Source organism: Chamaea fasciata, unplaced genomic scaffold (assembly GCF_029207755.1).
Source record: "Chamaea fasciata isolate MVZ Bird 193981 ecotype frontalis unplaced genomic scaffold, bChaFas1.0.hap1 SCAF_1, whole genome shotgun sequence".
NCBI classification, from domain to species: domain Eukaryota; kingdom Metazoa; phylum Chordata; class Aves; order Passeriformes; family Sylviidae; genus Chamaea; species Chamaea fasciata.
In genome coordinates, this window is record NW_027094086.1 from 103083572 (window position 1) to 103110911 (window position 27340).

General features: G+C 35.6%; 1 protein-coding gene across 1 annotated transcript in view; it reads left to right on the forward strand.

Moving 5' to 3' along the window:
• CNTNAP2 (contactin associated protein 2) overlaps positions 1 to 27340 on the forward strand; it is a 765857-nt gene that overhangs the window by 292069 nt on the left and 446448 nt on the right. The window contains exon 10 of the mRNA XM_066189178.1: positions 15124 to 15273. Coding sequence (XP_066045275.1) covers positions 15124 to 15273 — 150 coding nt within the window. The remainder of the gene's footprint in view (positions 1 to 15123; positions 15274 to 27340) is intronic.

Below are 27340 nucleotides of genomic sequence, written 5' to 3' on the forward strand. Positions count from 1 at the left end.
TTTTTTCAGCGTGTTTCTGGTGGCAACATTGGAACAGGCTGTAGATTTACAAGCAGACTTAGCCACCACTGAAAAATAGATTCAAAGTAAACTATTTGCACTGTAAAAGCTTTGCACCTGCCTAGGCCCCAGCCAGTAGAAACTTTTTATGGATGTCAGTGGGCCTTGTTTAAAAAATATGCTCTGCACTTACTCCCACATTTTCTAATTTCTTAGCTTTTTCATAGTCATGTCTAATAGTGTGATATTTAATGTGGAAAAAATGTTTTATTTACTATTTAGGGATTTTTACTTTGACCCATTATTAATATCTATGATTCTGTCATTTCAAGTCTATACAGACCAAAGGTTTCCCGAGGGCTGACTTGCCTCTATTTTTGATTTTTAATTCTGAAACTTACTTATATGATCATTTTGGAAGATACAAACATGCTTGGTTGAAAGCCATGGGCCTGTAGAACATGTGTATATTTTAGATACTTTCTATCCCCTGTACATGCCTATAGAACTACCAGAGCTATCCAGTATTTGCATTATAGTCACAACTGTCATAAATGTTTAGAAACAAACTGTAACACAGTATAATGAATTTGCCTTGTCTACAATGTTTTATAAAAGTAAATTTTGTGTATTTTTAAATGCAACTTGAAGTACTCATTCTCTGCTGGAATAGCCCCACTTAGATGCCAAGTATGTAAGGGCAAAACCATAGGAGAAGTAAAATCCGGAATTCCCTCAGCACTGCTATATGATACTAAACCCATTAAAAGCTGGTAAAACAGGGGCCAAGACCTTTCGCATCATTGATAAACAAACCATCATTCCTGCTGTTACTGTGGATTCTCTGTTTTCAACTCAGAAGCTTACTCTTTCATTTTGGATTCAAAAACTCATGAGAGAGGGAAGGGTTTGAAGTTGAATCAAGATCTTCAAATTGCTTGACAGGAGATTATCTCCCATACTCACATTAAGGAATTGCAGATTCTAAGAAGTGTAATGGCTCAGGATGTTTAATTTTCTATCAGCAGTACCAGCAGTGCATGTGCTTGTTCCATATGACTGCAGTCGGAAAAAGAAGAGCATCAGAATTCAAACTGTTATCCAGATTAATTCCTTTTACTTTTCATTTGAGTCAACTCCCAGATTTTCCATCAAAATGCAAGCCTCATTGCACTTTCTCAATGCTAGACCTGAATAGCTTTATCATAACCAACCTCATTAATTCAGCTGGAGAAACTTCTCGCAAAGCATGACATTTCTATGGAAACCTGGAGAAGGTTCCTCCTTCTGGCTTAGAAGTGCTTTTCTGAAGCACTGAATGAACTGGTGATTTCTAGGGCACAGTAACAATAAGAACAATTGTAACATTGCAAAGACATAAACTACATGAGGAGTGATTGAGCGTGATCCAAGCTGTAAGCCTGACATTAGTATGTGAAGCTGAAATGGTTTCCCCATTACCATCTCCTAAGAGAATGAAATTAGCCACCAAGGACTTTGTGTGTTTCCTGATTTTCTATACTGCAAAGTAAATCATAAGTCCTTAGCAAATGAGCTACAATAATTGCCAGCCTTCTGCAATAAATCAACATTTAATTACCAGTTTGACACATCTTAGAAGTTTTAAAAAAGTTGGGAAATTCCGAAAAAGAAGGCTTATCAGGCTAGCTTTATTTTCTGTGCTGTTTAACCCAATCCTAAACAAAGTAGCATGTCAAGTTTCTATAAACAGCTGGCTAAATTATCATATGCTGAATGACTTAAAAAGCAATGTAGAGATAAATTGTTTCAGTAACTGTTATTTAAAGTTTTTGACTTCTATCAGTATCCCTGTCAGTAACGGTATTTGATTTCCATTTACATGCTTTGGAATCTGAGATGGGGCTTTATTGTGTTTTTTTCATCAAACCAAAACAACATTTGTTACACCGTCAAATTTTCAGAGTTTTGTTTAAAAATCCATTTCCAGATGGTCTCTGTGATACGAAGACAGTCATGCATGAAACAACAGATTTACTATGGTAAATATGTTTATTTACCTATTTATTTACTGTGGATTTTTAGGACAATTGCAAAGCTGTTGTTGTTTTATAGTGCATTTTATTGTTGAAGTCGCTTTTTATCGGTGATGAACAAGTAGAATTTAAGGAATAAAATTGTCATGTTCACATTTTTAGTAGGTCAGAATATGAATGTGTCTCTCAAACTGTCCCTTTCAAAGGGATATTTTAGGGAATTTGGGAAAACACAGTAAGTACCCAATAGAATTAATTTCATATTCAAATTACTTTGCTTTTTATTTTCTAATATTTGCATCAAATCTCTTGTGGCAGTTATCTTAAAAATAGTTTCATTTTAGATCATAATTTAGGTGTTCAGGTTTTGCTTTCCTCGTTCCTCACTAGAACACTTAATGATAGTTCTGTAGTGTGTTATTTTTTAAAAGTAGCATCCATTCACAGAGGCATTTCTTGACATGCTGGTCTTTCAAAAATGACAGCAGAGCAACTAGTTCTAGTAACTTTTCTGTGATGCATGTATGTTCTATAAAAACACTCAAATTAAAAAAAAAATGTTTAGGAGAAGGGAATACAGGTGACCTCGCTACTCGTGAGTCACAGCTCTATCCACTGAAGATAAGTGTGATAAAAGGGAGTGGGTTAGCTGGTGAGGGAAGAATCATCATGGAGGAGAAACCTTTAGGAGCATGAAGGAGAGAATCAGGAAGCAGGATCCTGGGGAGAGAGAATCACTTCTGTAAGATCAGTCTGGGTCTGCAGTCCCAACCTGTTGTTGGAACCTGCAGTCATGGTCTAGCTAGGTAAAAGCCTGCATTCAGAGTCTGCGTACCAATACATGCAGTCAGAGTTAAGCAGGAATGAACCTGCAGTCAGAGGCTGCAAGGGAAACCTTCAGTTGGAGCTTGCTGCAGGCAGGGTCAGTGAATAGTTGGAGTCAGGATGGCTAAGCTGTAAAGAGGAATAAACCAGGACCGTTTTCATGCTGTGAATAAAGAAGAAGTCTGTGTCTTGGCTCATTTCTATCCTCTAACAAGTGGGCTGCTGCAATATATTATTGGTCTTGTTTTTGGGGAGGGAAGGGTTTTATCAACAGATCTTAAAGAGCTAATCATGGATTGTCTGAATGAGAATAGGCTCTCTAAGATGGCTTGGCCCCAGCGGTCCCTAACCAGTGTCTAGGCCATCAGCATGGGTGCATGTGTTCCTGTCTCAGCCAGAGAGGTGTGCTCAGCTGTGTTTAACGGATGCTGTCACAAGGCCTTTAGCCAGAGTGAACTGAATGATTTATCACAATTCAGCTTATGAGTTGCATAGTTCAATCATCTGTCTTCATAAAGTGCTTGTGACAGCCTCTACTGTGCATCAGAATGTTGCTAACCCAAGTAAAGTATGATGCAAAGATAATGTTTGCATGATTTATTGCCTGTGGGTCCTGTAATTACTAATTATGCATATGACAGACCACCTAATGCATAAAATGCAGCAGAAAACCTGCAATGAAAAATTATAATAGCGGTGCAGTTCAAATTCCTATTGAAAAGAAATTTAACAGTAAGGAGAGAGAAAATTTTTTGACCCCAAAAAAACCCATATGTGCATTAGGAATTTTTAATAAAACTGCAGAAGGGGTGGGGGGGGAAATCTACTAGGTTTTAACCTCTTTATTTTCCATTGTGATCTCACTTCTTATTTAAAAACTAATGGAATAATTAACAGGTGAGTGGACAGAAAAAAATTGGAAAATATGCCAAAATTATTGATAATTCAAGAAGTGTCACCTTATTCCTATGTATCACAGACAGACTATATCCATTTCCTAATCTTTTCAGATATGACAAATTTTCTGGTAAAATTTGTTTCTTCTTTTGCCTACTAGAGCAAAGACAAAATTAAATAAAGACATTGGTGAAGTAAAAAAGCAATAATAAAGTGGTTGTTACAATTGTGTGGTCAGCAAAGAGCTCAAAAAGCTTTTGAAATGTGTGTTAGTACTGTATTTCACAGTAGGAAAAGTGTGGAATTATTAGAATCGATCACTATTCCCCTTAACAAAATGCCTGTAGGAAAAAGAAACAGAAAACAAACTTGCAGTCTATGTACAACCTTCATACCTGGGTTAGAATCTTTGGCTTTCTTCTTTAGAAATTTAGAAAACAGAAATTCTATAAAAATTTGCCTACTCTACAAACTGCTGGTCCTTCTATGCACACAAAGATCAATGCAGATGCAACAGTGGAGCTGCATTTCAAGGCAGAAATTTGTTCTAACTTACTTGATGCTCAGGAGTTATTAATTTAGTGCAGGTTAATTCCCTCCCTGTCGGAACACATTCAGTAATTATGAGTAGGTAAAGTTTACATAAATTTAGTTGGGAGCAATTTTTTTATCCTGAAATCTAGTAGTAATGGTGACTGGGAAAAGTGAGTGCCTCTCAAGGATTTCCATTATCACAGTGTGGTAGGTGTGAAAGATGCTGCAGCTCATCTAATCCAACTCCATGAAAATTTGGGGTTTTCTGTATGTTGGCCTAAAGTCTCAGCTGGTGCAAGATAGCAAGAGGTTCAGGACTTCAGCAGAGGTATTTTTAATTAGCTCCCCATTGCAATTTCCTCATCAGTGACAATAATCCCAGCTGAACTCCCCGTACCGAAAGGACAAAGATTTATTTGTGTGGCTCTTTAATACTTATTATCAATATTATTTTTTCTGAGACATATTATTTTATAGTTGTAATGGTAACATTACAGTTTCAGATCTCTCAATCCCTCTGGTACTAACTAGCAGATGATTTTGTCTTGAGCAGATGGGTAAGTATCACTGTTTCTCCCATATCAGCTTTCCCAGTGTCCTATGAATCATACTGACAGGGCTGCTCTGTTCCTGGCTCTCCTCCCTTACAGCCGCTGGATTCATTCTGCATTTCAAAGGTAGCTCTTCTAGGACCCAGCACTGTAACTGCTCAGCACTGATCTCACTGCTGTGCTGAAAGATCCACTGCTGTGTGGCTGTATTTGAAAGAACTGCCTTTTCTCTCACTGGGTATGAAGTCATTCCTCATTTTCCAGGAGTCTGGGGAAACTCTGCTGAAATCCACAGTTCATCTAATGCTGTGTTAAGGAGCAGCAAAATAAGACACTATTTATTTGAAGAATGGATGATCTGATACCTTTTCAAAGGTGTGAGGTTTAGTCATTTAAACATCACATTGGTCTTTGACAACCCCTAGTGAAAAATGCAGAGGGAATGTTGCCATATCAAACTGGCAGGGAAGCAGAGGAGCTGGAGGCATTTTCAAGTGTCTTTACTTCTTAGAGCTTGTTTTATGGTGAAAGGCTTTTATTAGATACTTCCTCATAAATGGACACGTGAAATACACTCTTAAAACTGAGGACAGATTTAATGGACATGGAGTACAGGCTGTCTTGACTTTGAGATGTAACTTGCATTGTTCAACAGTAGTCTGTGAAAGGCAATATTCAGTAAAATGTAAAGCAGTCCTACAATGCTAGCATTTTAATTATGTTTTTGTGGTTTCCTTAGAAAACCGTTCCCTAAGATCCAAATACATTTTTTGTGTCTCCCTTTGAGGCAGAGTATATTTTATGTTTACCTGCCACTGTGCTAACAAAGAAAACATAATGTATAATAACAATATTGTTCTGTACAGACAGGACAAGAGGACATAGCCTCAAGCTATGCCAGAGGAGGTTCAGATTGGATATCAGAAAGAATGTTTCCGCTGAAAGTCTGGTTATACATTGGAACAGGCTGCCAGGGTGATGGAGCCATCATCTCTGGAAGTGTTTAAGGAATGACTGAGAATGGTATCTAATGCTTTGGTTTTGTTGCCACGATGCTGTTCAGTCAAAGGCTGAACTTGATCTCGGAGATCTTTTCCATCCTTAATGATTCTATTAAAAAAGACCTTTTAGTTAAGAAAGTGGACCAGTTGAAATTACCATTATTTTTATTTTTCTCTGTCAACTTTATGGTTTTGAAAAACATACACCTACTTAACACAAGAGAAATAGCGATCTGTGACAGCAAATACATGCAAATTATGGAGAAAATATTTTCTTCTTGGAGCAAGGAGCATCTTGAGCTCTGCTCACAGTGTGCTGCCCCAGGGTGGTGTTTTATCACTTTTTCATTAGGGCTTTTGATAGAAGAGCACAGGCTGTTTTCTTTTTGAATCATGATCCCAGTGTCCAAAGCACATGCTTTCAGTGTTTTAGAACTGGTTCTGTCTTCAGTAGCAAGCAGTGCAGCACAATAGGAGTGAACAACAGAGCAGAACAGTTCACGCTGAGGCCTGAAAGTCCATGCAAAGTCATTTGCACTTGAGGCTGGAGTTTGTGAGTTTGTACTTAGTTTCATCTAAAGAAAATACAGCCCTCAGGCATGGAGACTTTTACTAGTATAAAACAAAGTCCACTATGTGGGGATAACTGCAAGGTTTTCTTTATACGCGCACTTCAGCAACAAACTAAAACCACAATTCTCAGTTTACATGTAAACCTTTGCCTCCACCTCTACAGAACCCTGGTTCATGCACAAAACTGCCTCCTGCTGTGCGGAGTTCTCTGCTTGTGTTATTGGCTGCAGAACTGCTCTGTAGCAAGTTTAAGTCTAGCCTCAATGTGTCTTTAACAGGGTTTCAACCACCCCATGGAAAGTCATTCAAAGAAAAGCAGCTTTTTCATATGTAGCTGTCTCTGGTTCTGGCAGTAGAATATTCCAGGTTTAAAAAAAAATAAATGGCTTTAGATGAGAAATGGTTTAATGTAGTTTGAATTTAATTAAAAACAGATCACAAAGAAACACTAATAAATTAATCATTGGTATTTTCTTGATAATGCCAACATTTAGTAACTTTTTTTGGTGGGAGCAGTGGGTTTGCTTTTTCTACACTTCATGCCTCTGAGATAGAGGCAGAGGTATGAACAAATCCTCATAAAAAGCTCTATATTTAATTTCAAGGAAAAAGTGCAATTTTTCTCCTATTTGTTGTATGGGACCTACGTACAATGAAGATATGACTATAAACAGATTTTTTTGTATTAAGACACAAAGAGGGCTGCTATGCAAATTTCTGTTCAGAAAACCTTGAGCCTAGAGCTTTCTATATCTTCTAGGCAGGAGCATCATGACAGTGCTATAGGTGCTGATTTAAAACAATTTCCAAATGAGCAACATAAAAGCTGTCTCAGTGTGCCACAAGTTAAGTGATAAAGCTCGATCACCACTTCTCCCACCATATGCTCCAAACTCTCAGTCATGCATTGATGGCTGCCACAAAATATGCATTGAAAGAACTGTTTAGATATCTGAGACATACTTGGACTTCACTTTGCCAGAGAACTTTAAGATGTGCACAGCTTTTATACCCTTGAGTAATCTCCTACTAAAAAACATTTTTAAATATTCTTGTTGATTCCGAGCCCAGGCTGGCAACCTTGTCTCAGGCATTTAAAATATAGAAATAAAGTTACACTTTATTTTAGCTCTTGGTCAGAAAACAGCAAGTTCCTTTTAGTTCAATAGAGGTATTTCTGCTTTTTGTACCTGTTTTTTTCTTACCAACAAAACCCTCCGCACAGAGTTCCCTTCTGTTTGCAATTACCTATGTTGCTTACACCAAAGTGAAAGTGTTTCAGTTGGGATAAAGTGAGAAAATCTAGGGAAATACTTCTAATCTATGCTTCTTTACACTGAATACTTCAGTATTGTGAAAGTAAAAGTTACATATTGACTTTTCTCCATTGTCTGGAATACCTGCTTATTTTATTTTATTATGATGTTTAGCCAGCATGAATCTGCAAAAAAAGAAAAAAACCTCTGTCATGATTTTGTAGGCATCTGAACTTGATTGGTCCAATAATAAGACAGCATACTGAAGTTTACCTACTCTATTCTTTTCAAATTTAGCCTTTTAGTATAAATAAATACATAAATAAATATACAATAAATTAAAAAAACTGTAGTGATCCAAAAGGGTTTCAAATTCAGAAAGGTCTTCCCAAATAAAATTAGACAAAGTATGACAGAATAATAGCCACAAAACAAGTATCTTAAAGTTTCAGAAGATGGAAAGTACTGGTTAGCTCACTTATCAAAATATTAAGATGCTTAGCATATAAAAATAATAATTCAGAGTAGTATGTTATCAAGCAGATGATGATTAAAATTATAAAATGAGGTTAAAGATTTATAAGTCGAATGATGTTTCTATGAAAGTTTATTTCTTGTAATTTACAAGAACAAAAAATCCAACCAAACTACGGTTTTCCAGAAAAAAATCTGGAGCTTTCTTTTATAAACTGTGTATGTAGGATAAAACAAAGTTAAATTGCCAGAATTGCTAATGAATATTGAAATTTCTTGAATCCTAGTAATATATCATATTTTGCATTAGCATGTCTATCATTTTAAGAAAGTTGATTTTGTTCTACGTACTCTTAGATGTGGGCAAATATTTTCAAGTCTCAATGATGATTGTCTGGTTACAGGGGACAATGTTGTGTGGTGATTATAGTGTAGTCATCTAAAAGACAGGTAAAGGTAGATGCAAATAGTTTTGGAGAGTTCAGAAGAGTTACATAAAAAACGAGTAATATGCTAAGTTAGCATAACAGTTATTCTAAATAATAGTTTTATTAGTACTGGTCACTCATAGAGACTGAGTGACCATTGCCTGTAACTTAATAAAGATTAATCCAGGAGCCATTCATGGAGATGATTGCCATTGAGCAGGTGTCTTATGCAATTCCAGGGCACAGATTGCATTTTGAGAACCTGCATTTTTTGATGTGACATTGACTGGAACAGAGGAAGAGGGCAGTGGCAAAAGTTGTGTTTGATCTTTAACAAGAGTGCTTTTTCTGCAAGCTGAAGCACATATCAATATTCTAATTTCCAGGTGTATTTATTTTCATATCTAAGGAAAAAAATATTTTTATTTTTTTACTGAGAATAAAGAAAGTGTGAAAAACAGAAGAGAGAGGTGAGGAAAAACCCATGCTTAAAAAGCTAAAATTGTTTCAGCAGTTGCTCAAGATTCTACAAGTGTCTTAACTTAAAATTTGCAAATTTTTTTTTCTGTTATTCAAATGCAAACATTTTATCTTTCTTTATTACTTTTCAGTAAAAGACAGAACAAAAAGAAATCTTTATTAATCTAAATTAATATGAATCTTTATGAATTTGCCAGGTTTATGGTTCATTACATTAAAATCACCAGTAGTCAAGCCTTTTATAAGATTATGTTTGAATGTTATAAAGACTCTGCAGCATTGTAGATTTATGTATTTGTTGTATTTTCTGTTTCCTGCGCAACAGTATTAACTGTGGAAACAAGAAAATTACCTGCCTTTTCAAAAATACATCCTATAGATATAAGGCTAGAGATGCATATAAAACTAAAGGCTCATTTTTTCTCTTCTAGTATTAACTTGCAGAGCAAATTCAGTGTAAATGAGATATCACCAACTGGCAAAATTGGAACATTTTTCCACCTACTCACCTTAAAAAGAGCTCTGAGCTAAAACATGAGAGCAAAGTTTAACATAGCTGTTTTGTTTCTGTTGGAGAACAAGGTTTTCCATCATCAAAATACCTTCAAGGACTGCATTTGCCACTGTCTTGTCTTACTGCTTAAAAAATGAATAAAACTTAAAATAAAAATATAATTTCTGAATCAAAAGTCTTAAAAGAGATTATATACTTAGATAGCTTATTGAAGAAACTATCTAAAATATTATTTTAGGAGGAGTTGTGATTTTGCTTTTCCAGTCAAAAATTACGTTTAACTAAATACAGAAAAGGCATGGCTCTTGTATTTACATCTGGTGATCATTTTTTATTTTTTTCTGATTGAAAATTCATGGCATATATTGCTGTATATTTGAACATTGCTGAATGTTTCAAACAAAACGTTGTTGGCTTGTTTTCTTATATTTAGAAATCCTAGTGCAAAGTTGTGCTGCGTTGGTGAGGGATTAGCCAGGAATAACAATTGCAACACCATCCTGAAATGTGGCTCTGTCTGGCTGTCTTCGTTTGGGAAGACAGGTATCTGCCAGGTAAAAGCTGGAGTTTCCCTTGGAACGGAGAGTGTAAACCACCCCCCCCCCTTTTTTTCCAATTATAAATTTACAATCAGAGGCTCTTAGGCAAAAATTTTGGGAATAGGAATAACAGTTCTTTACTAGTATGTATTACAAAGCAAACAAAACAAAAACAAACAAAAACACAACCAAACAACTACAGCATTAATTACAAAAGAAAACAGTATCAAGAACCTTGAGGGCTTTGTTTCACAAAGCCCAAGGCAGTTTGGTCTTGGTGCCCCTGCAGGATCCTCAGAGGACCAAGCTGAAACAGTGGAAAAGTCCCGGGCTGGTAGCTGGGATAGCAGGGTGTCCCGGCAGGCAGGGGCAGGATGTCCCGGCAGCGCAGGGGGTGCAAGGTCACACTGTAGCAAGAGGAGCAGCACCAAAGAAGGTGAAGATGAGGCAGAGCTGGCCCAGCTCCCGCGGGTGGCAGAGAAAACTCAGGATTCAGGCCGAACCGGTGATAGTAGATTTGCCAGGACTGGATCCCTTTGGCCACAGTGAAACTCCTCCAGCCAGCAACAGCCCAACCGTTCTCTCTCCCCGAACGCCAAATAAAGAACAGCCCGCAGCTGCCTCAAGCTCTGTCTTTTACCTGCATTATCTCCCCCTTCAAACTTTGTCCACCTCTTTGTTTCGGTTAAGTACTCTCAAGTATCCAACACTTGGTCTCCTTGGTAACTTATGGGGAAAAATTTCTTTAGAGAAAGAAGGAACAAACCTAACCCCCAACACGGCTAAAGTGAAAGCAATAACAAACAAACCTTTCTTCCTTCAGGCTGAGTATTGAGGACTTAATCTCCTCCTAGAATATGCAAGAAATTATAATGCAAAATATTTACTGCATCAGTGGGAACTAACGATCCATATGCAGGTGCATAGCCTTGCAGTGCTCCAGTGCTTCATGGAGATAATAAAAAATATTTTCCTTGTTTTCTTCTTTAACATTTAAAATGTATTTTAGGTTACAGTCCTAGATCAAAATTAAGACAAGGTTCTCTTGTGATGTAGCAGATGTAATGCTATTAAGTTCAGAAGAATTTTGTCCATGCACATCAGCAGACTGTACAAGCCAGCACTCATTGATAGTCATTGCGTGGGTCAGTCCCTTTTAAAGGAAGATTTGACCACACAAGGTTATTCGTAGAAGAATTTGAGACTTTAGCGGCTACAGTTTTCCCCAAGGCAAAACTCGACCAGGTGTTATCTTTCTGAATTCTCCATTATGTATTAAACCCTTGTACTTTTTTGGTATTCGTTAATCTAGTTCTTCTTCCATGTCTGTAATAAGCAAAACATCTGTTTCTTCTTGTTCAATCAAAGTGCCTAACTCAAGAGTCCTACTTTTAAAATAATGTCATTTAAATAGAAAACCTACACAGAGAGAATGCATTCCATTAAGATATTTAATTTGCATATGAAACCATCTTTTCCAGAACTCAGTAGGGAAGTTGTGGTGGCAGCAATATGTATTTCTTTTTTTCTCTCAACTTGCATACCAAAAAAGAGTAAGAGAAAAAGGAATGCAAATAAAAATATGTATCAGCTCAGATGAGGAAATTAAACTGCAATGAGAAATCATCACTGTGCATTTGGGAAGCCATCCTGAACGTTTCAGCTGAAAATTCTTTTATTATAAGGAGACATAATCTACTCTTACTAATGAGTCTTGGTTTATAGAAAAATCTCAGCAAGCAAAAATAATCCCTCAATATACAGGAGGCTTGTAATAAAATATTACAGTAGGAACAGGTCATGCAGCTATAGAATTTATCCCCCATAATATATATATATTTATATAGAATATATCATATATCCCAATAATAATAATTTAAGTTCCTGACACAAATCAGTGTCTCGCTTAGAAAAGAGGGTTAACACTACTGCTGCTAATACACATAAATAAAAAATCAGAAAAAAAACAGTAGCTGAGACAAATGGTGCTTTTAGTTTTTTTGACTGGGGAGCACAATTCCGTAAAGACAATGAGTATTTGCTGAGTATAATGAGCAATTGTCATTCGCGTTCATCAGTTAACTCCATAGAAAAAAATGTACCAGTAAGTTTTCTAAGAAAACATAAAACTGCAAAAGAATTTTTGTGACAACTTTGAGCCAAAACAGCTGGTAGTATTACTGTCATACTGCAAAGCTCCATGAGAATGGTTAATACCTTTAGATAAGAAGAAAATAGCCTTAATTCATCATTATTTTGTATTGATATGCTGAAGAGTTCATAAAGCAGAAACAGTGACATCTTTCAGGGACTCACAGAAATGATGCCAGCTTGTAGGGGCAGATATTTTTAATACAGTGAAAACAACAATGCTTCTTCAATCATGCCTCTAGCAAGCAGCTTACAGACAGTAATGTGCTCCCACAGTATATCTTACTAATTGCTGTGCACGCCGAAGGAATGCATGAAATCACCTTTGCTCTTAACCTGCAGCTCTCCTCATGCTCTCGTTTCCCGATCTGCTCAGGGGAACCACCTCCTCTGCTGATCCACCTTCTCTCCACCTGCTTTTTGCCTTGAGTCATGGCAATGTTTAGTTTCTCACTGTGCTGCTGGTGAGCTTGGGGGTGTTTCCCTTCACTGCACATGGGGAGAGTAGAGTACAAACACAAAATACAAAAATACAAATTAAAATAACTAAATTATTTTGCATCTGATGCCATATTTAATTTAAAACACTTTCCTCATTAGTACTTTCAGTTCATTCTTTTACAAAGGAGTATATTAAAGAGGTGAGGATGGTGAACTTAGCCTTCTTGTATGAAACCCAATGAATTTCTAATTTCATAGCACTATCATCTGTCTTTAGTTCTTCATAAGTTGGGAGTTCCCTCATGGTGGGTTCCCTCACTACCACTCCTCAAGAGGGCAAGGGGAGAAAATAAGACTAAGGAGTTCATGGAGTGAGATGAAGTCAGGGAGATCATGTACCAATTACAGTCACAAGCAAAACCGACTTAGCTTGTGAAAATGAAAATTTTGTTCATTGCTAATTAAAATAGATCTAGGTAGTGAGAAACAAAGACAACCATTAAAACAGAACCTTTCTTCCTCCTTCTTCTTGAAGCTCAGCTTCCTCGGTCACAACTTCTTTACATCCTGTTCCTGAGCAGCACAAGAGGGGGTGCAGGGGTAAGACCAGAACTGTTCTGCTCTCTTGAGCTGTTCCTCTGCCCCAGTGGCCTGAGCTCCTCCCTTCCCTGCTCTCACTCTCCCTTGGAGCTGAAAGGGGTTTTCTGCCCCGTTTCCCCTCACCTCTCCCTATCTGGGGCTGAGGGTCTTGGCTGTGCTCAGCTGTGCACCTTCCTGTCTCATATCATTGTGTCTTGGTTTCTGCAATATCTCCCTTTCCAGAGACTGTATTAGATATACCTCCCGTAGTGATGAACAGCTCATGCCACTGCTTTTGTACCCTGTGCTTTAATAGCCAATTCTTCAAATAGCCAGTTTGTCCAGGAGTCCCTAGTCATTGTTATTCAGTTCAAAGCAGTACTGAATACCTTGAAAAAAATATAAAATAGATTTTTTAATATTAGGTTTATTTATTTTATTAAATAAAATTTAATATTATCAGTGGAAATTATCTTCATCTGGGTTATAATTGTGTTTTTCAGTTTCTTCTTTTTCAAATGTAATGTAAAAGGAAAAGAACTTACAAACGGGAAGAAAAAAATCCCTAATATTTGATGTATTAGGTCTTTCATCTGTTCTATACTCTAGATTGAATAAGTTTACAAGATTCAGTAGTAACATTTCTTACTGATACATTTTCAAGAGACTTCTGCGACTTTTATTCATTCTAATGAATTTTCTGAGAAATTCTAAGAGCTACCTATGTTATTTCAGCTTGATCTCATATTTTAAACAAAGGGGTTAAAACACTAGGAAAAAATATCCATCAAGTGTTTAGGTATATGTTTTCCATGACTAGTATTCCTTGTTCATAGAAGCTAACATTCTCTTAAATATTTTGAAAAGTTTTCTTGCATTATATTTCTGCTGACATTTTGCATGCCACCTAATTTTAGAAACAGCTTATTAGGTTGCATGGTGGATTATTTCGGCAAACGACATTTTGCTAAGGTGACTTTATCTAGGTGGAGAAAATGTTGCTTGCAAGAGGTGCCATAATTTGGAATTTGCTTTTACTACAGAGCTACTTACTTGCTGACCCAGCATAATCTGTCTGCACGGAAATAAGTAGAACAAACCAGCACCCTTTGGCAGTTCCTAATGTGCCAGGCAAACTGGCTTCCTGCCAGCTGCTGGAGACAATATCAGAAGCATATAAATTCTGTGGGTTTTAAAAGATCTGAATGAATGAACAATTCCACGTGCTTCTCTGCTGTTGGTATTTGGAGGACAATGCTCCTGTAAAATTTTGGGGTTTTCAGACATTTGCTGGTTTCGAAGTTCCTCTGTGATGATGTCTTCCTGTGTCTTCCTCTTCTGTGAGTAGCTCTACATCCCAATTAGCTGTGAATTCACCACCTATTTGAGCCTTTTCCCCTCCTATTTTTCCTTTCCCTTTCAAGAAATATCTAACTTAATATATGTCTAACATGTGCATAATGTGCCCTTTGGCATTGTTACTCACTATAATTAAATGGATGAATCTATATCTTCTTCTGAGCTTGATCATAGAAAAAACTAAGACATATTCTTTATTAGTAAAATGCAGAATATGGCCTTTTGTTAGGAAAAGTGAGTGATAACACCTGTACTTAAATACTGTTATGCCTGTAAGCATGGACACTTCAGTAGTTTCATGACTTGTATTTATGATATAATGTGGATTTCTTTGTAGTAGTTACTTTAATAACAATACCTTGTTATCCCGCTAAAATGATTTTGTTTCTGTAGTAGCCTTTATTAAACATTATATGATGAGCCTGTGAGAGAGACACACAAAACAACTGGAGATAATAAATACTGGAGTAAGTAAAATGTTGCAATGGATTTTTTGTCCTTCACAGGCTCTGGTCTTAATGACGGGCAGTGGCATGAAGTTCGATTCCTGGCTAAGGAAAATTTTGCTGTCCTCACCATTGATGGCGATGAAGCTTCAGCTGTTCGAACTAACAGCCCTCTACAAGTCAAGACTGGAGAAAAATACTTCTTTGGAGGTAAAAAAAATATCAAAACAAGTATGTGCTTAAAGTGCTGTTGTCTTTTAATCTATATAACAGATGAAATGGAGTTCAGGATGTAATTAATGTATGTGGATCCTATTGTGGCTTAAAAGTCTAGGTGCTGTTCATCAAAGAATATAACATTAAGTTTAATATCACTTTCAATCTAGATTGGCATGATATCTTAGATCTCTGAGCATTTCAGAGAAAGGGGTCTCTTAATAGTTTAAACAAAAGGCACCAAGTGGAGAAATAAACCTAACTTTTTAAGTTTGTAATCCTGAAGAGGAAAAAAAATAAATCATTGTTCAGGACAGGTCTTAAACTTTTGCTGATGTTTAAGCTGTCGTAATTGTGGATAATTGAGAAGCTCTCATAGGTTGAAGCCTTAGACTGCTCAGTGTTTTTGTATGTTTTGTCTGTCCATGTACTAAATTTTGCCTCCAACATTTATTCTGCTTCGTCTTCTATGTTAAAATTTATGAAAATTATAAAAGGCCATCAAAACTCTTAGTTTTTTAAAGCTCAAATTTAAATTTCTATAATAAAAAGTGCATTTGTGTGTCAAAAATATTTTTGATCCAAAAAATGCTGGTTGCACTTCTGAAGTGTGCCACACATTTAACATTGAATATGAATTCTTCAGACAGTGAACATAAATTTTAAAAGCAGAATTTATCAGTGTTAAAAATTGATTTCTTTTAAACTTACAAGGTGCATGTCTAATAAAAATAAAATATAAATGTGATGCTATAAATAGTCATAACATTACCAAGGAATGGAAAATTTAGTGTTATATGAAGTACTCTAACTAGAAAGAGGAAACAGTAATTTCAGGGTTATTTTCATTTCATTGTTATCAAATCAAAGTTGGTCTGTCACAAGATTGAACTCCCTGTTGCTGCAACATGCATATTTTCCAATATCTGCAATTCAGCTAATATTGGTTTTCTTAGCCAATTGCCTCAAATAAGAGTTCTAGTATAGCTAGTTTCCACATGCTAAAGTGTGAAAATTATTTTGTTGTCAAAACATAGTATGTTCAGTTTGTCAGAACAGTCTGTGACATTGTAATCAAAGGAAGTTATTCAGCACACATAGGAGACAATGAGAAGGTACTTGATGTACCTAATACATCAAGTGTTAAATTCTGTTAATTTTGATAGGTAAAATCCCCAGATCACTATTACATTTCTAGAGACAGATTGATGGACTGATTTCATCTGAAATGTCTTTTATCTCTGTTTCTTTGTCTTTGATGGATAGATTGTCTAGTTCTTTCAGGTAGTTTTTATACCATTTCTCAGTCAAAAGCCAGAACGATTTGTTGTCATTTGAGTTGGACTATGAAATCTGCTTGATTTGCGATTGCTGACCTGTACTTTAAAATTCCACCATTTTCCCATTAAAAAGAAGCGTGCATGCAGATATTGTTCTAGTGGGATGTGGAAGTCAATCATGAATTCCCTGCAGTCTCATTCCCACATCTGTTCATGCAAAAACACGGTCCTGTTACACAAACTATGGGGCGTTTGTTTTTCTTTAGTATCTTTCATCCTCTGAAAAGTCTTCCAAAGGCATGTCAAAAGAACAGTGGTGTCCTAACCTTCATGTCCCAAATTTATTTCAAAATCTGCATTTGCAATGCTATACTTACTCACATTAACTGTCAGAAGCTGTGAATCTGAGAAAGCTTAATTTCTAGAACCCATTTATAATATTATGTTCCCACACTAATATTGCTATATAAATACTATATTAAAGACTGCAACTTAAAGGTAGTCTTTTGGATGCATGTTAGAAACCTAACCTTTATATTCGTGAGCTGCAACTTATAAGGCAAAGGTGCTTTAGTTCTATTCCCTCCAAATGTACATGGTCCTCTTTGCTTGTCTTTAGAAGCACTCCAAGTCATGGCTTTTAATAAATAACAATTGCAAGAAGAGGATGCAGAGAAGGAGAATAGTGGGGAACCTCAAACATTTGGGCCCGGTGGTCAACAAAGATATTTTCATTAGTTTCCTAAGGAATAAGTTCAGATAAGAAAGCATGAGAGACTTTGCTGCAAATACAGCAATGTTGTAGTTGGTTAGGAAGTGAGCTTCTTGAATGCAGAGGGCAGTAGCCATCTGTACAATGCTAGGTGGCCAGCAGAAATAATTATCAGTTCTTCGGTGATGATATGTTTTCATTGGGAAAATGAATCTAGATTTCTTGGCTAAATATAGTTGCAGATATTAATACTGTTAAACCTTTGTATTAGTAAATAGAAACATATATAACAGATAGAGAAGTTAAATGATGAGACTTAAAAATAGCAGTGTTCTGATATTCATCCAATCCCAATGCTATATTTCTTGACCTTTCAAAATGCTGAGAAAGCTCAGTCCATTGAATTTGTGTTTGGAGAGATTGTACAGCCTTTCGAGCATGCTCTGAACAGTCTTTGATGGCCTATTTCATCTTTGAAGGAGCTACTATATGTATGCAAGTGTTTTGTTCTCTAAACCTTCCCTTTCTTTGATTTCAAAATAAGTGAGCCTTTTTATTTTCCTGTTTCCTGGTGTCAATACAACAAAATGTATACTATGGGCAATGTTATTGTCTTTGCTGAAGAAAAGATTTAGAAGTTGCATTTTAGCACTGCAGTACAATATTTTCTAAAAAATGCTTGTCATTGACTAGCAGAGCCAGATTTTTACAACACATGCAGTAACATGTGAATAAAGGAGGTGTGGAAATTAGAATATTTTGTGACTTCTGCTCATAGAACTAACTTTTCTATTTTTGAAAAACTGTAAGTAAATCATAAGAGTATTATTTCTCTGTCAGATAATATTACGTTCAGTACAGTTAACGTCCTTTTTTTCCCCTTGCTTTGTGCCTCTCCAGTGCCATCTCCCAGCAGTACTGAGATCCTCTCAAGGGGCAGACAGTAGGGATGTTTTATTCAAGACTAAGGAGTTAAGGGAAGCTGTGTAAAATAAGCCATTTCTGTAGGTTGTGTGAATGTGGGAGGGTGGGTGCTAATTGCCTATTACCCTTCTGTATAACTATTATTTTCTGCCCACTGGTTTTATTTTCCTTCTTTTTCTTCTCTTAAATTTGTGGTTTTCGAAAGAAGTGATCTTCCCTTCCCTACTAAGCTCTAGAGAATGATGTTTCTTTGTTGTTTCCAATTATCTGCATAAAACAAAGAAATAGAACAGAGGAAGTGAATCACAGAGTGAAAATGAGTCCATTAACCTAATTTGCACTGTTAGAGATAAAGGGCTTTTGTGAAGCATCCTAAACTTTCACCAAACCACCTAATACCTCCCTGATGTCCATAGGAAATATTTCGCTAGAGACATAATTTTGACTGGTTTCTATGGCATTCCTTTTTAATTGTGCCTACTTTCCCTCTCCTTTTCACTGGCTCAAGGATGGGAGACAAGCAAAGATGAAGGGAATATGCAGTAAGTTTCCTATGGGACACTGGTCACAGGTGTATAGAAAGTCCTCCTGTTCTCTGCAAAACATGTGAAGTCTTGTTCCTGGACGAGAATTCATTTTGAAAAGTTGTGGTGGTCTAAAAATCCATAAAACCAGAGGTGCTGGAAAGAGGAGGGAATTTTAGGAGAAAAATTACCTTCCTGAATTTCATATTTCCTGGACTCTTCTATGAACCTTCCCTTCTTAAAGATCTTTGTGTGATGCGTCTAAATTTTTCATCAAGTTATCCATTGTTACAATTGTGTGGATTGTTTTCATTAGCAGCTGTTATAGTCATGGCCAGACTTCCTAGGTAGTGTCACTGGCATTTAAAAAGCATCTGAAGTATCATAATTGCAAGTATTATCAGATAGAAAGGGGTCACCTTTTTGTGGGGAGGGGAGAGATGTTTCTGTAGCTCAAATTCAAATTTGTTTAAAAAACCAAAGTTGAGGTTTTCGGTGTCACAACAAATAAATGAGACCCAGCTAATGGCAATTCATGTTATCTATTTCCTAAAAAATAAGAATAAAGTCCCTGCTGACTTCATTCTTGCAAGTCCGAAACTTCTCACATATAAATAAGTAACAATGATGTTTGGTTGTATTTGTATGTTTGCTGGTCTTTTCTGAAGATTTTTAGTATGTCTGGGCTTCAGTTTTGCTGTCCATTTATTGTTTGTGGGGGTTTGAGTGTTCTTTTTCACGTATGACCACAAGACAGGATGCTCCAATTTGCATTTCCTGTGGAAAAAGTGATGAATGCATTTTGAAATCTTTCATGACTGTAACTACTATAAACTCAAATACAAATCCATGAGGAAAACACAGATGAAATTCTAAGTAACACAGGATATAATGTGATTTTTGTGTGTCTTCAACATTCATCTTCAGGTATTATCCCAAGTCAGACCTACGAAATAATGGTAAATACATGAAATGGAAATAAAATAAGTGGAATGGGTCATATATTTTAACAGCCCTCATACCTTGTTAAATCTGGAATATTTATAAGTCAATACATGAGCAAAGAATACAGATCTGCAAAATTTATAAACATAAGTAAAGAAAAGAAGTGCTTTTGTAGCAAGTAAAAGAAAAAAATTGTGTGGCAGGCAATTATAAACCTCTCTTGTATTTAGTACATGATTGAAATTCTTTATTATTTCATCAGACCTCTTATACTATGAATGAGGAAACACGACTGAATTCACATTCCTTTTATACAACTGACATAATTAAAGGGAGATGATCATGTCCCATTAACTCTTTGAGATTTATGCTTTTTTTCATCATGTTTGAAGTTTTGTTTATTTCATTCAGATAACTTGAAGGTTAGACAAATGAGACCAAGTAAAATAATGGTGACTTTCTGTGATTAATTTTCAGTAATGTCAGTGCTGTTATAATATGCCAATGTGCTGATCCACCAGCACGTTTTATACAACAGTACAAGCAGAAATACTCGAGATAGATTGATATCCTGAAGAAAAACAGGTGCAGGCAGAAAGCTGGTACAATGTGCAAGCAAATAAAAGATGAAATGCATGGTAATGGCAGTTTAGGAATGTATGTACGGGGACATGAGTCTTGCTGGAATAACTTCAGCTTTTGAGCAAAGGCCTATTAAATATGAGAAATGTCTATCCACTGACATATAAATGGATGAAGTCTTGAAAAGTGCTCTCCTTGTTACAACATAAATCTCTTGTTAAGCTGAAGATGTTAGCCACAGAATATATATCTAGAAGTTTCTCAAAAAATAAAGCATAGGAACTTAATCTTTTTTACTTTATTTTCTTGGAAGCACTAAAGCAAATGTTTGTGTGCAGCAGAAAAGAGAACATCAAATTTTTCAATACATTTTTTTTACTCCTATGGACATTTAAAACCAAGATAGAACAAAGAATAAGGAAGAATATGTACCATAGAAAGTAAACCTGCATGGACAGGGGAAGGAGTAAATTGACTTTTTGGAGACTCACTTGTCTCTAACTCTTTGAGTATATTATTTATTTCCTTTTTAACTAAGTATAACAACCGTACTGTTGCCTGAGTCTTAGTCTGAAGCAAATTGTTCCAGCCTCTGGATATTCCAGAAAATTCAAATAAAAATACAGTAAATTCCCTACCTAGTATAGATCTTGACTCCAGACAGAAAGGAAAAGGACTTATAAAAATTATCCGTACTTTTGGAGAAGGAAATTTCTGTTGAAGACTCAGGAGAAAGCTACTGGAGACACATTCAAAAGTGAAAATTATACCTTGTATTTTATATGGCCCGCTTTTATTAGCTTTTTAAGGTCAAGCCACGAAGTTTTTGGTACCAATAAGTGAAAAAAGTACCAATAGGAGAGGAAGGGCAGGCATTTCAAGAAGCAGTGAAAGTTGGTAGGAATTTTAACTAGTACTGATCACTAGTCAATACTGATTTGAGTTCTATGGTTTTAGAACACTAAAAACAATGTAGTTTATTGATGGCACTAGGAATCACAAATAAGTCTGTGTGTGTGTGCTGAATAGTGATGTGAAAGACAAACACATATGCTTTGCTGTTGTATGAAAATAATCAAAATAGTGAAGAATGCTAATTAATTCTGGAATAACACTTCTACCAACTTTAACTATTTCTCAAGAGTATCCTGGCTGTGCTTCCAGGCGTATGCATGGGCTTATTGCCCACAGCCACAATTCAACACATCTACACAAGGAAGAAAAAACAGAAATGAGGAAAGAGAAATTCCAGGCGCCATCAACAACCCATAGTGTTGTCAGAGGGTTTCCTTTCTTTGGGAAGTGACTTACTGATTCTCCTCAGTGGATTTTCCGTTGAAATATCTGAGATTTTCCTCTTTCAAATCATAGAATCATAGAATGGCTTGGATTGGAAGGGAATATCAATGCAGTTCCAACCCCTGTGTCCTGGGCAGTGGCATGTTCCACTAGACCAGATTGCTCAGAGTCCCATCCAACCTGGCCTTAAACACTTCCAGGGACAGGACACCCGCAGCTTCTCTGGAAACTTGTTCCAGTGTCTCACCACCCTCACAGTAAGGAAATTCTTCCTAATATGTGATCTAAACCTCCTCTCTTTCAGTTTGAAGCCTTTTCTTCTCGTCCTTGTAAAGGATCCCCCTCCACGTTCCTCGTAGGCTCCCTTCAGGTACCAGAAAGCCACAATTAGGTCACCTCTAAGCTTTCTATTTCCAGACTGAAAAATTTAGTTCTCTTACCCTTCTCCCATGCAAGTGTTGGCCAATCCCTTGGATCATCTTGATGGCCTCCACTCTTTTTTTCTTCCACACCTCTAAATAGAAGTCAAAATTTCAGTCACCTTTCAATGTTTTAGGTATGCAGAAGAGCACCTCTTAATATTGTAAACAACCTTAGGCAAAATGTTGCCTAAATGCCATTGATTCTGATGATAGTCAGGCAACTGACTCATGATTCAAAGAAATCTACTTATCAAGATAATTGCAAACATGGATAACTTTGGAAATCTGATTTAATGAGTCATAAATGCATAACAGAAGAAAGAAAACCAGATATCACCAAATGTAGTGCTTGTAAAAATGGGAGACAGAACAAAAATATATTATTTGGAAAAAGGCCTGTCTTTCTTGTATGATCTGAGTGGAGAATGTTTCTCAGTGCTGATTGTAAATTCTGTCACATATATGAAACCTGATTGGAGCTCCAATTCTAATTACTTTGTGCTGCTTCTACTATATGAGCAAGCTGCAGGTATCCCTTTGTGTCTAGGGCTGCCAATTAAATCCTTGCATGCCTGCAGTCCCAGGTTGTTATCACCTTCTACTGAAGACAACAAATCTCATTGTATAAAAGTGGCAGTCTACAGCTCTAACAAGAACACTTATTAGTGATGTTTTTTTAAAATCATGAAGCAGAAATCGAAGGCTTATATCTTCCAAAAAAGGACTTTATAGAATCTCACAGTCAGTGATGTCAAGCTGATTTTTCTGCATAAATTAGCAAAATGGAACCATGAAACTGAAAGAGAAGGTTTAAAGTCTTGTTTTTCACTTACCAGCTAAGCACTGAACTTGCCTGTTTAGTGCTTTGCCGCAGGAAGTAACAAGTTGGAGATGCTCCAGTGTGGATCACTGTTGGCAACTGGCTTACTTCCCAGTTTGCATTAAATTACCTTGTAAGTGTCAAAGTATGTCTGCTTTGAGTTTAACTTGGGGTGGAGAAGATTTGATAATGCAGTACTGAATATTTAATATTGATGATACCTTTAGGAGGGAATTGGTGGTTAACCAGCAAATTGCTAGACCGTTTTGTGTTATGAAGTCCTGTCAAAGACATTGCCTTTTTTTTTTTTTTTTTTTTTTTTTTTTTTTGGCTGGGGGCTGGTTTTTTTCTTTGAGGCAGAGAAATTTCTCTGAAAGAAGAGAATTAGCATAAATACTAACCATGCAGGTGTTAAAAAAATCCTGTGTTTTTGCATGAAGAAATGTGAGATTTCTGAGGGATGATGGTCACTGCCAAGGTTATATTACAAACTGGAGAAAAGAGAAACTAGATCTGTTTCCATGGAAATAAAGAATACTCTTAGTGTCTTTGAGTTCATTGCCCATCATACAAAATGTATGCACAATTCAACTGATCCTGAGAAGTGATTTTACAGACTTTCTGTCTCTGGAGTGAGACCTGCATGCTTATCATTCTATCTTGTCCGACAAATCCAAGTGAGATTAGATGCTATGGCTAGTAATATACAATGACTGAAAATCCTTCGGTAAGCAAACTTCTATCTATCAATAAAGAAATAGTGGTTCTATGTGTAGCTGTGTGCATGATATTTTTGTATTTGTGTAGAAAGTATTTTGCTTTAATCTATAACAGCAAACATACTCTCTAGAGGGCACCAAGTATATTTCCTTGTGAATCTTTTTCCAAGTAGATGGTGCCTCAAAAAGAAGCAAACTTTAGTGGTACTTGAAAATGCTTCATCTCCTCCTCAAACCTAATTTCTTTATTTTTACAGACCAGACTTTTCAAAACACTTTCTGTACTTACTTGGCATTTTTAGTCAGTTTTTTGGAAACTGATTTTTATTTTTGATTCTGTAAGTTTGGAGCTTTCTGTGTATCTTCAGAGTAAATGATTTTTTTTTTTTTTGTAATTAATTAGGCCTTTTGTGGTTTCACTTACATTATAATTAAATGGAGTAGAATTTTGAAACAAGATGTTCTGATCCCATATTCCCAAGATTTTCATTCATAGGAACAGGCTGCACAGAGTCTGACCCTCTTGCATTTTTATACTCTCTTATTTATACTCATTGTCTTTGCAATTCTTGTCCCCCATTGACTTGATAAGAGTTTTTCCGCATTGCTTTTTTTTCCTTTTTTTTTGGATTGCACATTCACTATTGCCTCTTATTAAGAACTTGGCTGAAGTACAGGGGAAAACACAACTGGAAAGGAAAAGCATTTTAATTTTTTAATGTCTTAAAAATCATGGAGTGAGTAAGCAGTGCTTATGCTGGTAGTGACTCAGTTATTTTGTAGATGCCTGATGAAAAATCTTGAGATAGCACAAAGATGGAATACTTCATATCTTGATGCATGTTGAAAAAAGGTTGCTGAGGAATTATACAACTGGAATAATAAATGAAGCTTAAATCTTTCAGAGAATAGTGGGATTCTTTTTGTCAGTTATATATTCCTATTTCATTTTAAAAGAGATTTTATTGTATTTATGATCTCAACAAAAGTCAAATAGGACAGGTCTTTATAAATGCTGTGAGTGATCTTTTCAAGAATCCTACAAATATTAGCAAAAAAACCATGTCATATCTCATGTTAGTGATCAGATATATAAAAATATCATATCCACATATCATTTAGCAACTTGGAGTTCTTTTTTAGTCAAAAATTGCTTTTGAAATGTGCCATCAACCACTGGGATGGTTCTACAAAATGACACTACCATGTTTGCATACATGAGCACTCGTTAAAAATGTGTCCCACAGAATTAATTTTATTTAGTGCTTCGGCACTTTGAAGTTCAAACAAAGATGCAAAATCCATTGTTGGTACATTCCACCTGCAGGAAAAACTCCTGAATGTCATACAAGCATGTGAAATTTTAAGAGTTTTGTATTTGTCTCTGTTCCGTGCTTGGACTTGTAGTAGGCAAGTACATACTAGATTACGCCACGTACAAGGTCTTTTTAGCTTTTTGCTGATGACTTTTGGAGTTATATTCAGACACTGTAGCTGACACTCAAAAAAATTGATTTGGTTTGCATGCATACCTTGTTTAATTAATATTGTGGCATCTGAATGACCCAGTAACTTAAAATTGATAAAGACAGATTTTCAAAAGTCACATTTGATTGAGAAAGCAGAAAAGTACTGAAACCAAGGATCTCTGTGGAAATTTTGCTGTAAAACTTTCCTTATTTGGGTCAAAGAAGTTTGCCATGATTCTAATATCTTTTGGAAGTATTCATTATAATACTGCTATTGCAAATGTATTAGCAGTTACTGTACAATATATTTTATTCTTTAGTTGAATATATATGAGAAAGATTCTGACTAATGAATATATTCTTAACACGTCATTACAGCGAGGCAGCTATCCAAGTCTTTGTATTTCTCCTTTTAGATTTTTTTTCACAGTCAAGAACAAATGTATATGCACTCTGATAGAATTTCAGAACTAACTCAGATTTTACTGAGCTGAAAAAAAACGGTAATTGTTTGAAGAGGGTGATACCAACATTCAGAGACCATTCTTAAGGAAATTTGTTTCATCCTATGTCTTTTTTATTCTTTGGAGTGTGACACCCAGAACATTCTTCCTTATCCATAATTTTTCATGAAACTGCTCTGAAACTAGTCTCATTTAAAAAATTCAATCCATTTTCTGCCTTGCTATTTCAGGAGATTCAAGAGCAGGAAGAATCTGATTATTAGCAGTTTCAGAAACAGCCTTAGAGTTTACTGCTCTACAGATCACAATGATTGGGACTCACATTTCTAATCCTATTGATCTGCAGTTTCATTAACTTTCAACATCTCAAAATCTTGCAAACTGTATGTAAGGTGTTCTTGCTTAGTGAAATAAACAGTATTTTCTTTTCATCACCCTAAAATTGTTTCAAAAATACTTTGCTTATAATGAAAATAAAAGAGGAATTCTACAAAGAGCATGGACCATTCAAAAATAAAATTTATTACTAATTATATTGTTATATGTGTAGGGTTTACACTAAAAATATATATTGGAAAGAAAAAAATATAAACAATTTTAAAAAGAATTGCCTGAGTGTATCCCCACTCCCTTTTCCTGCATCCCACTGTCAGACCCCCCTGAGGTGAATGCTTCAGTCTGCATGAACTTTCTCCTGCAAAGTTTTTGTTCTTCATTTAATGCACCCTACTACTCTTCAATTTATTGTTTTACAGTGAAGCACTATTTATAATTTTTAAATTATTATATTCCATCTTTAAAATTCAAACTTATTAAACATTCTTCTCTAACATAGTGGAATCACTTTGTATTTATTATCTCTGGTGAAAAACTTTTATTCTTATCTTAGTTGATAATAAGTGGGTTTTTTTACTTTTCTAAAAACTTATTTTCTCATCTAAATCAGAAACTGAAAAACAAATGTGGATTCCCCTCTTATGCTCTTAAAAATCTACCCCAGTGGAAATAAAGCTAGAGATTTGGAGAGCATTCTATATATTGCAGCATGGCTCTGTGTGACCCTTAGCACGCTATTAAATATCTGCTGTTCAGTTCAGATAACTACAAAATTGCATTAAAAGTACTAATTTGAGGGTGACTAATTAAAAATTGACTGTGGACAATACAATTGGCTCTATTCCCAGTATTAATGTGTTACTTAGCCTTGAATATTCAAGTCCTAATTATTTTTTACTAAAAATAATTATTAATAGTTCATTTGAAGCCCCAGTGACTACATATTTACTGAAGATGGTTTATGTTCTTCTATCAATTTTAAAATTTGAGCTTTTTTAAAAATAATTCTGCATAAAAAAGGACAAGTTCTACAAAAAAGCATACTGTTCGAAATGTCAGTTTTGTTTGTTAGATTTAGAATGATATTTAATGTTACTTGTCCCGTTTTAGAAGGCTTATGTGCTTTCCAATCATGGATTGCAAATTATATATATGTATATACATATATATATACAAATGTATATATATACAAATATACATACACACATATATATATGAGTGTGTGTGTGGTATAAAAAACCATAATTTGATTTCAAGATGAGTTGGAGATGAGTTAGTTACAAAAAAAGAACCAGCAGTGTGAAGGACATTACAGTGTAACTTATGGATGGAACTAAAACACAATGAACTTGTAATTGCTACTATAGGCTCAGTTTGTGAAATGAAAAGTAGTCACTCATTTACTGAAAAAAATCAGAATAATTAATATAATGAGTAAGTTCAAGAATTTTATCACATCCTTTTGAATAATTTGCTGATTTTTTTCTCCATGGAAAGCAGTTGTTGCATACATGTCTTCTGATAAATTACTTAGGGTTTCATTTACATAAATTACAATCTGAGAG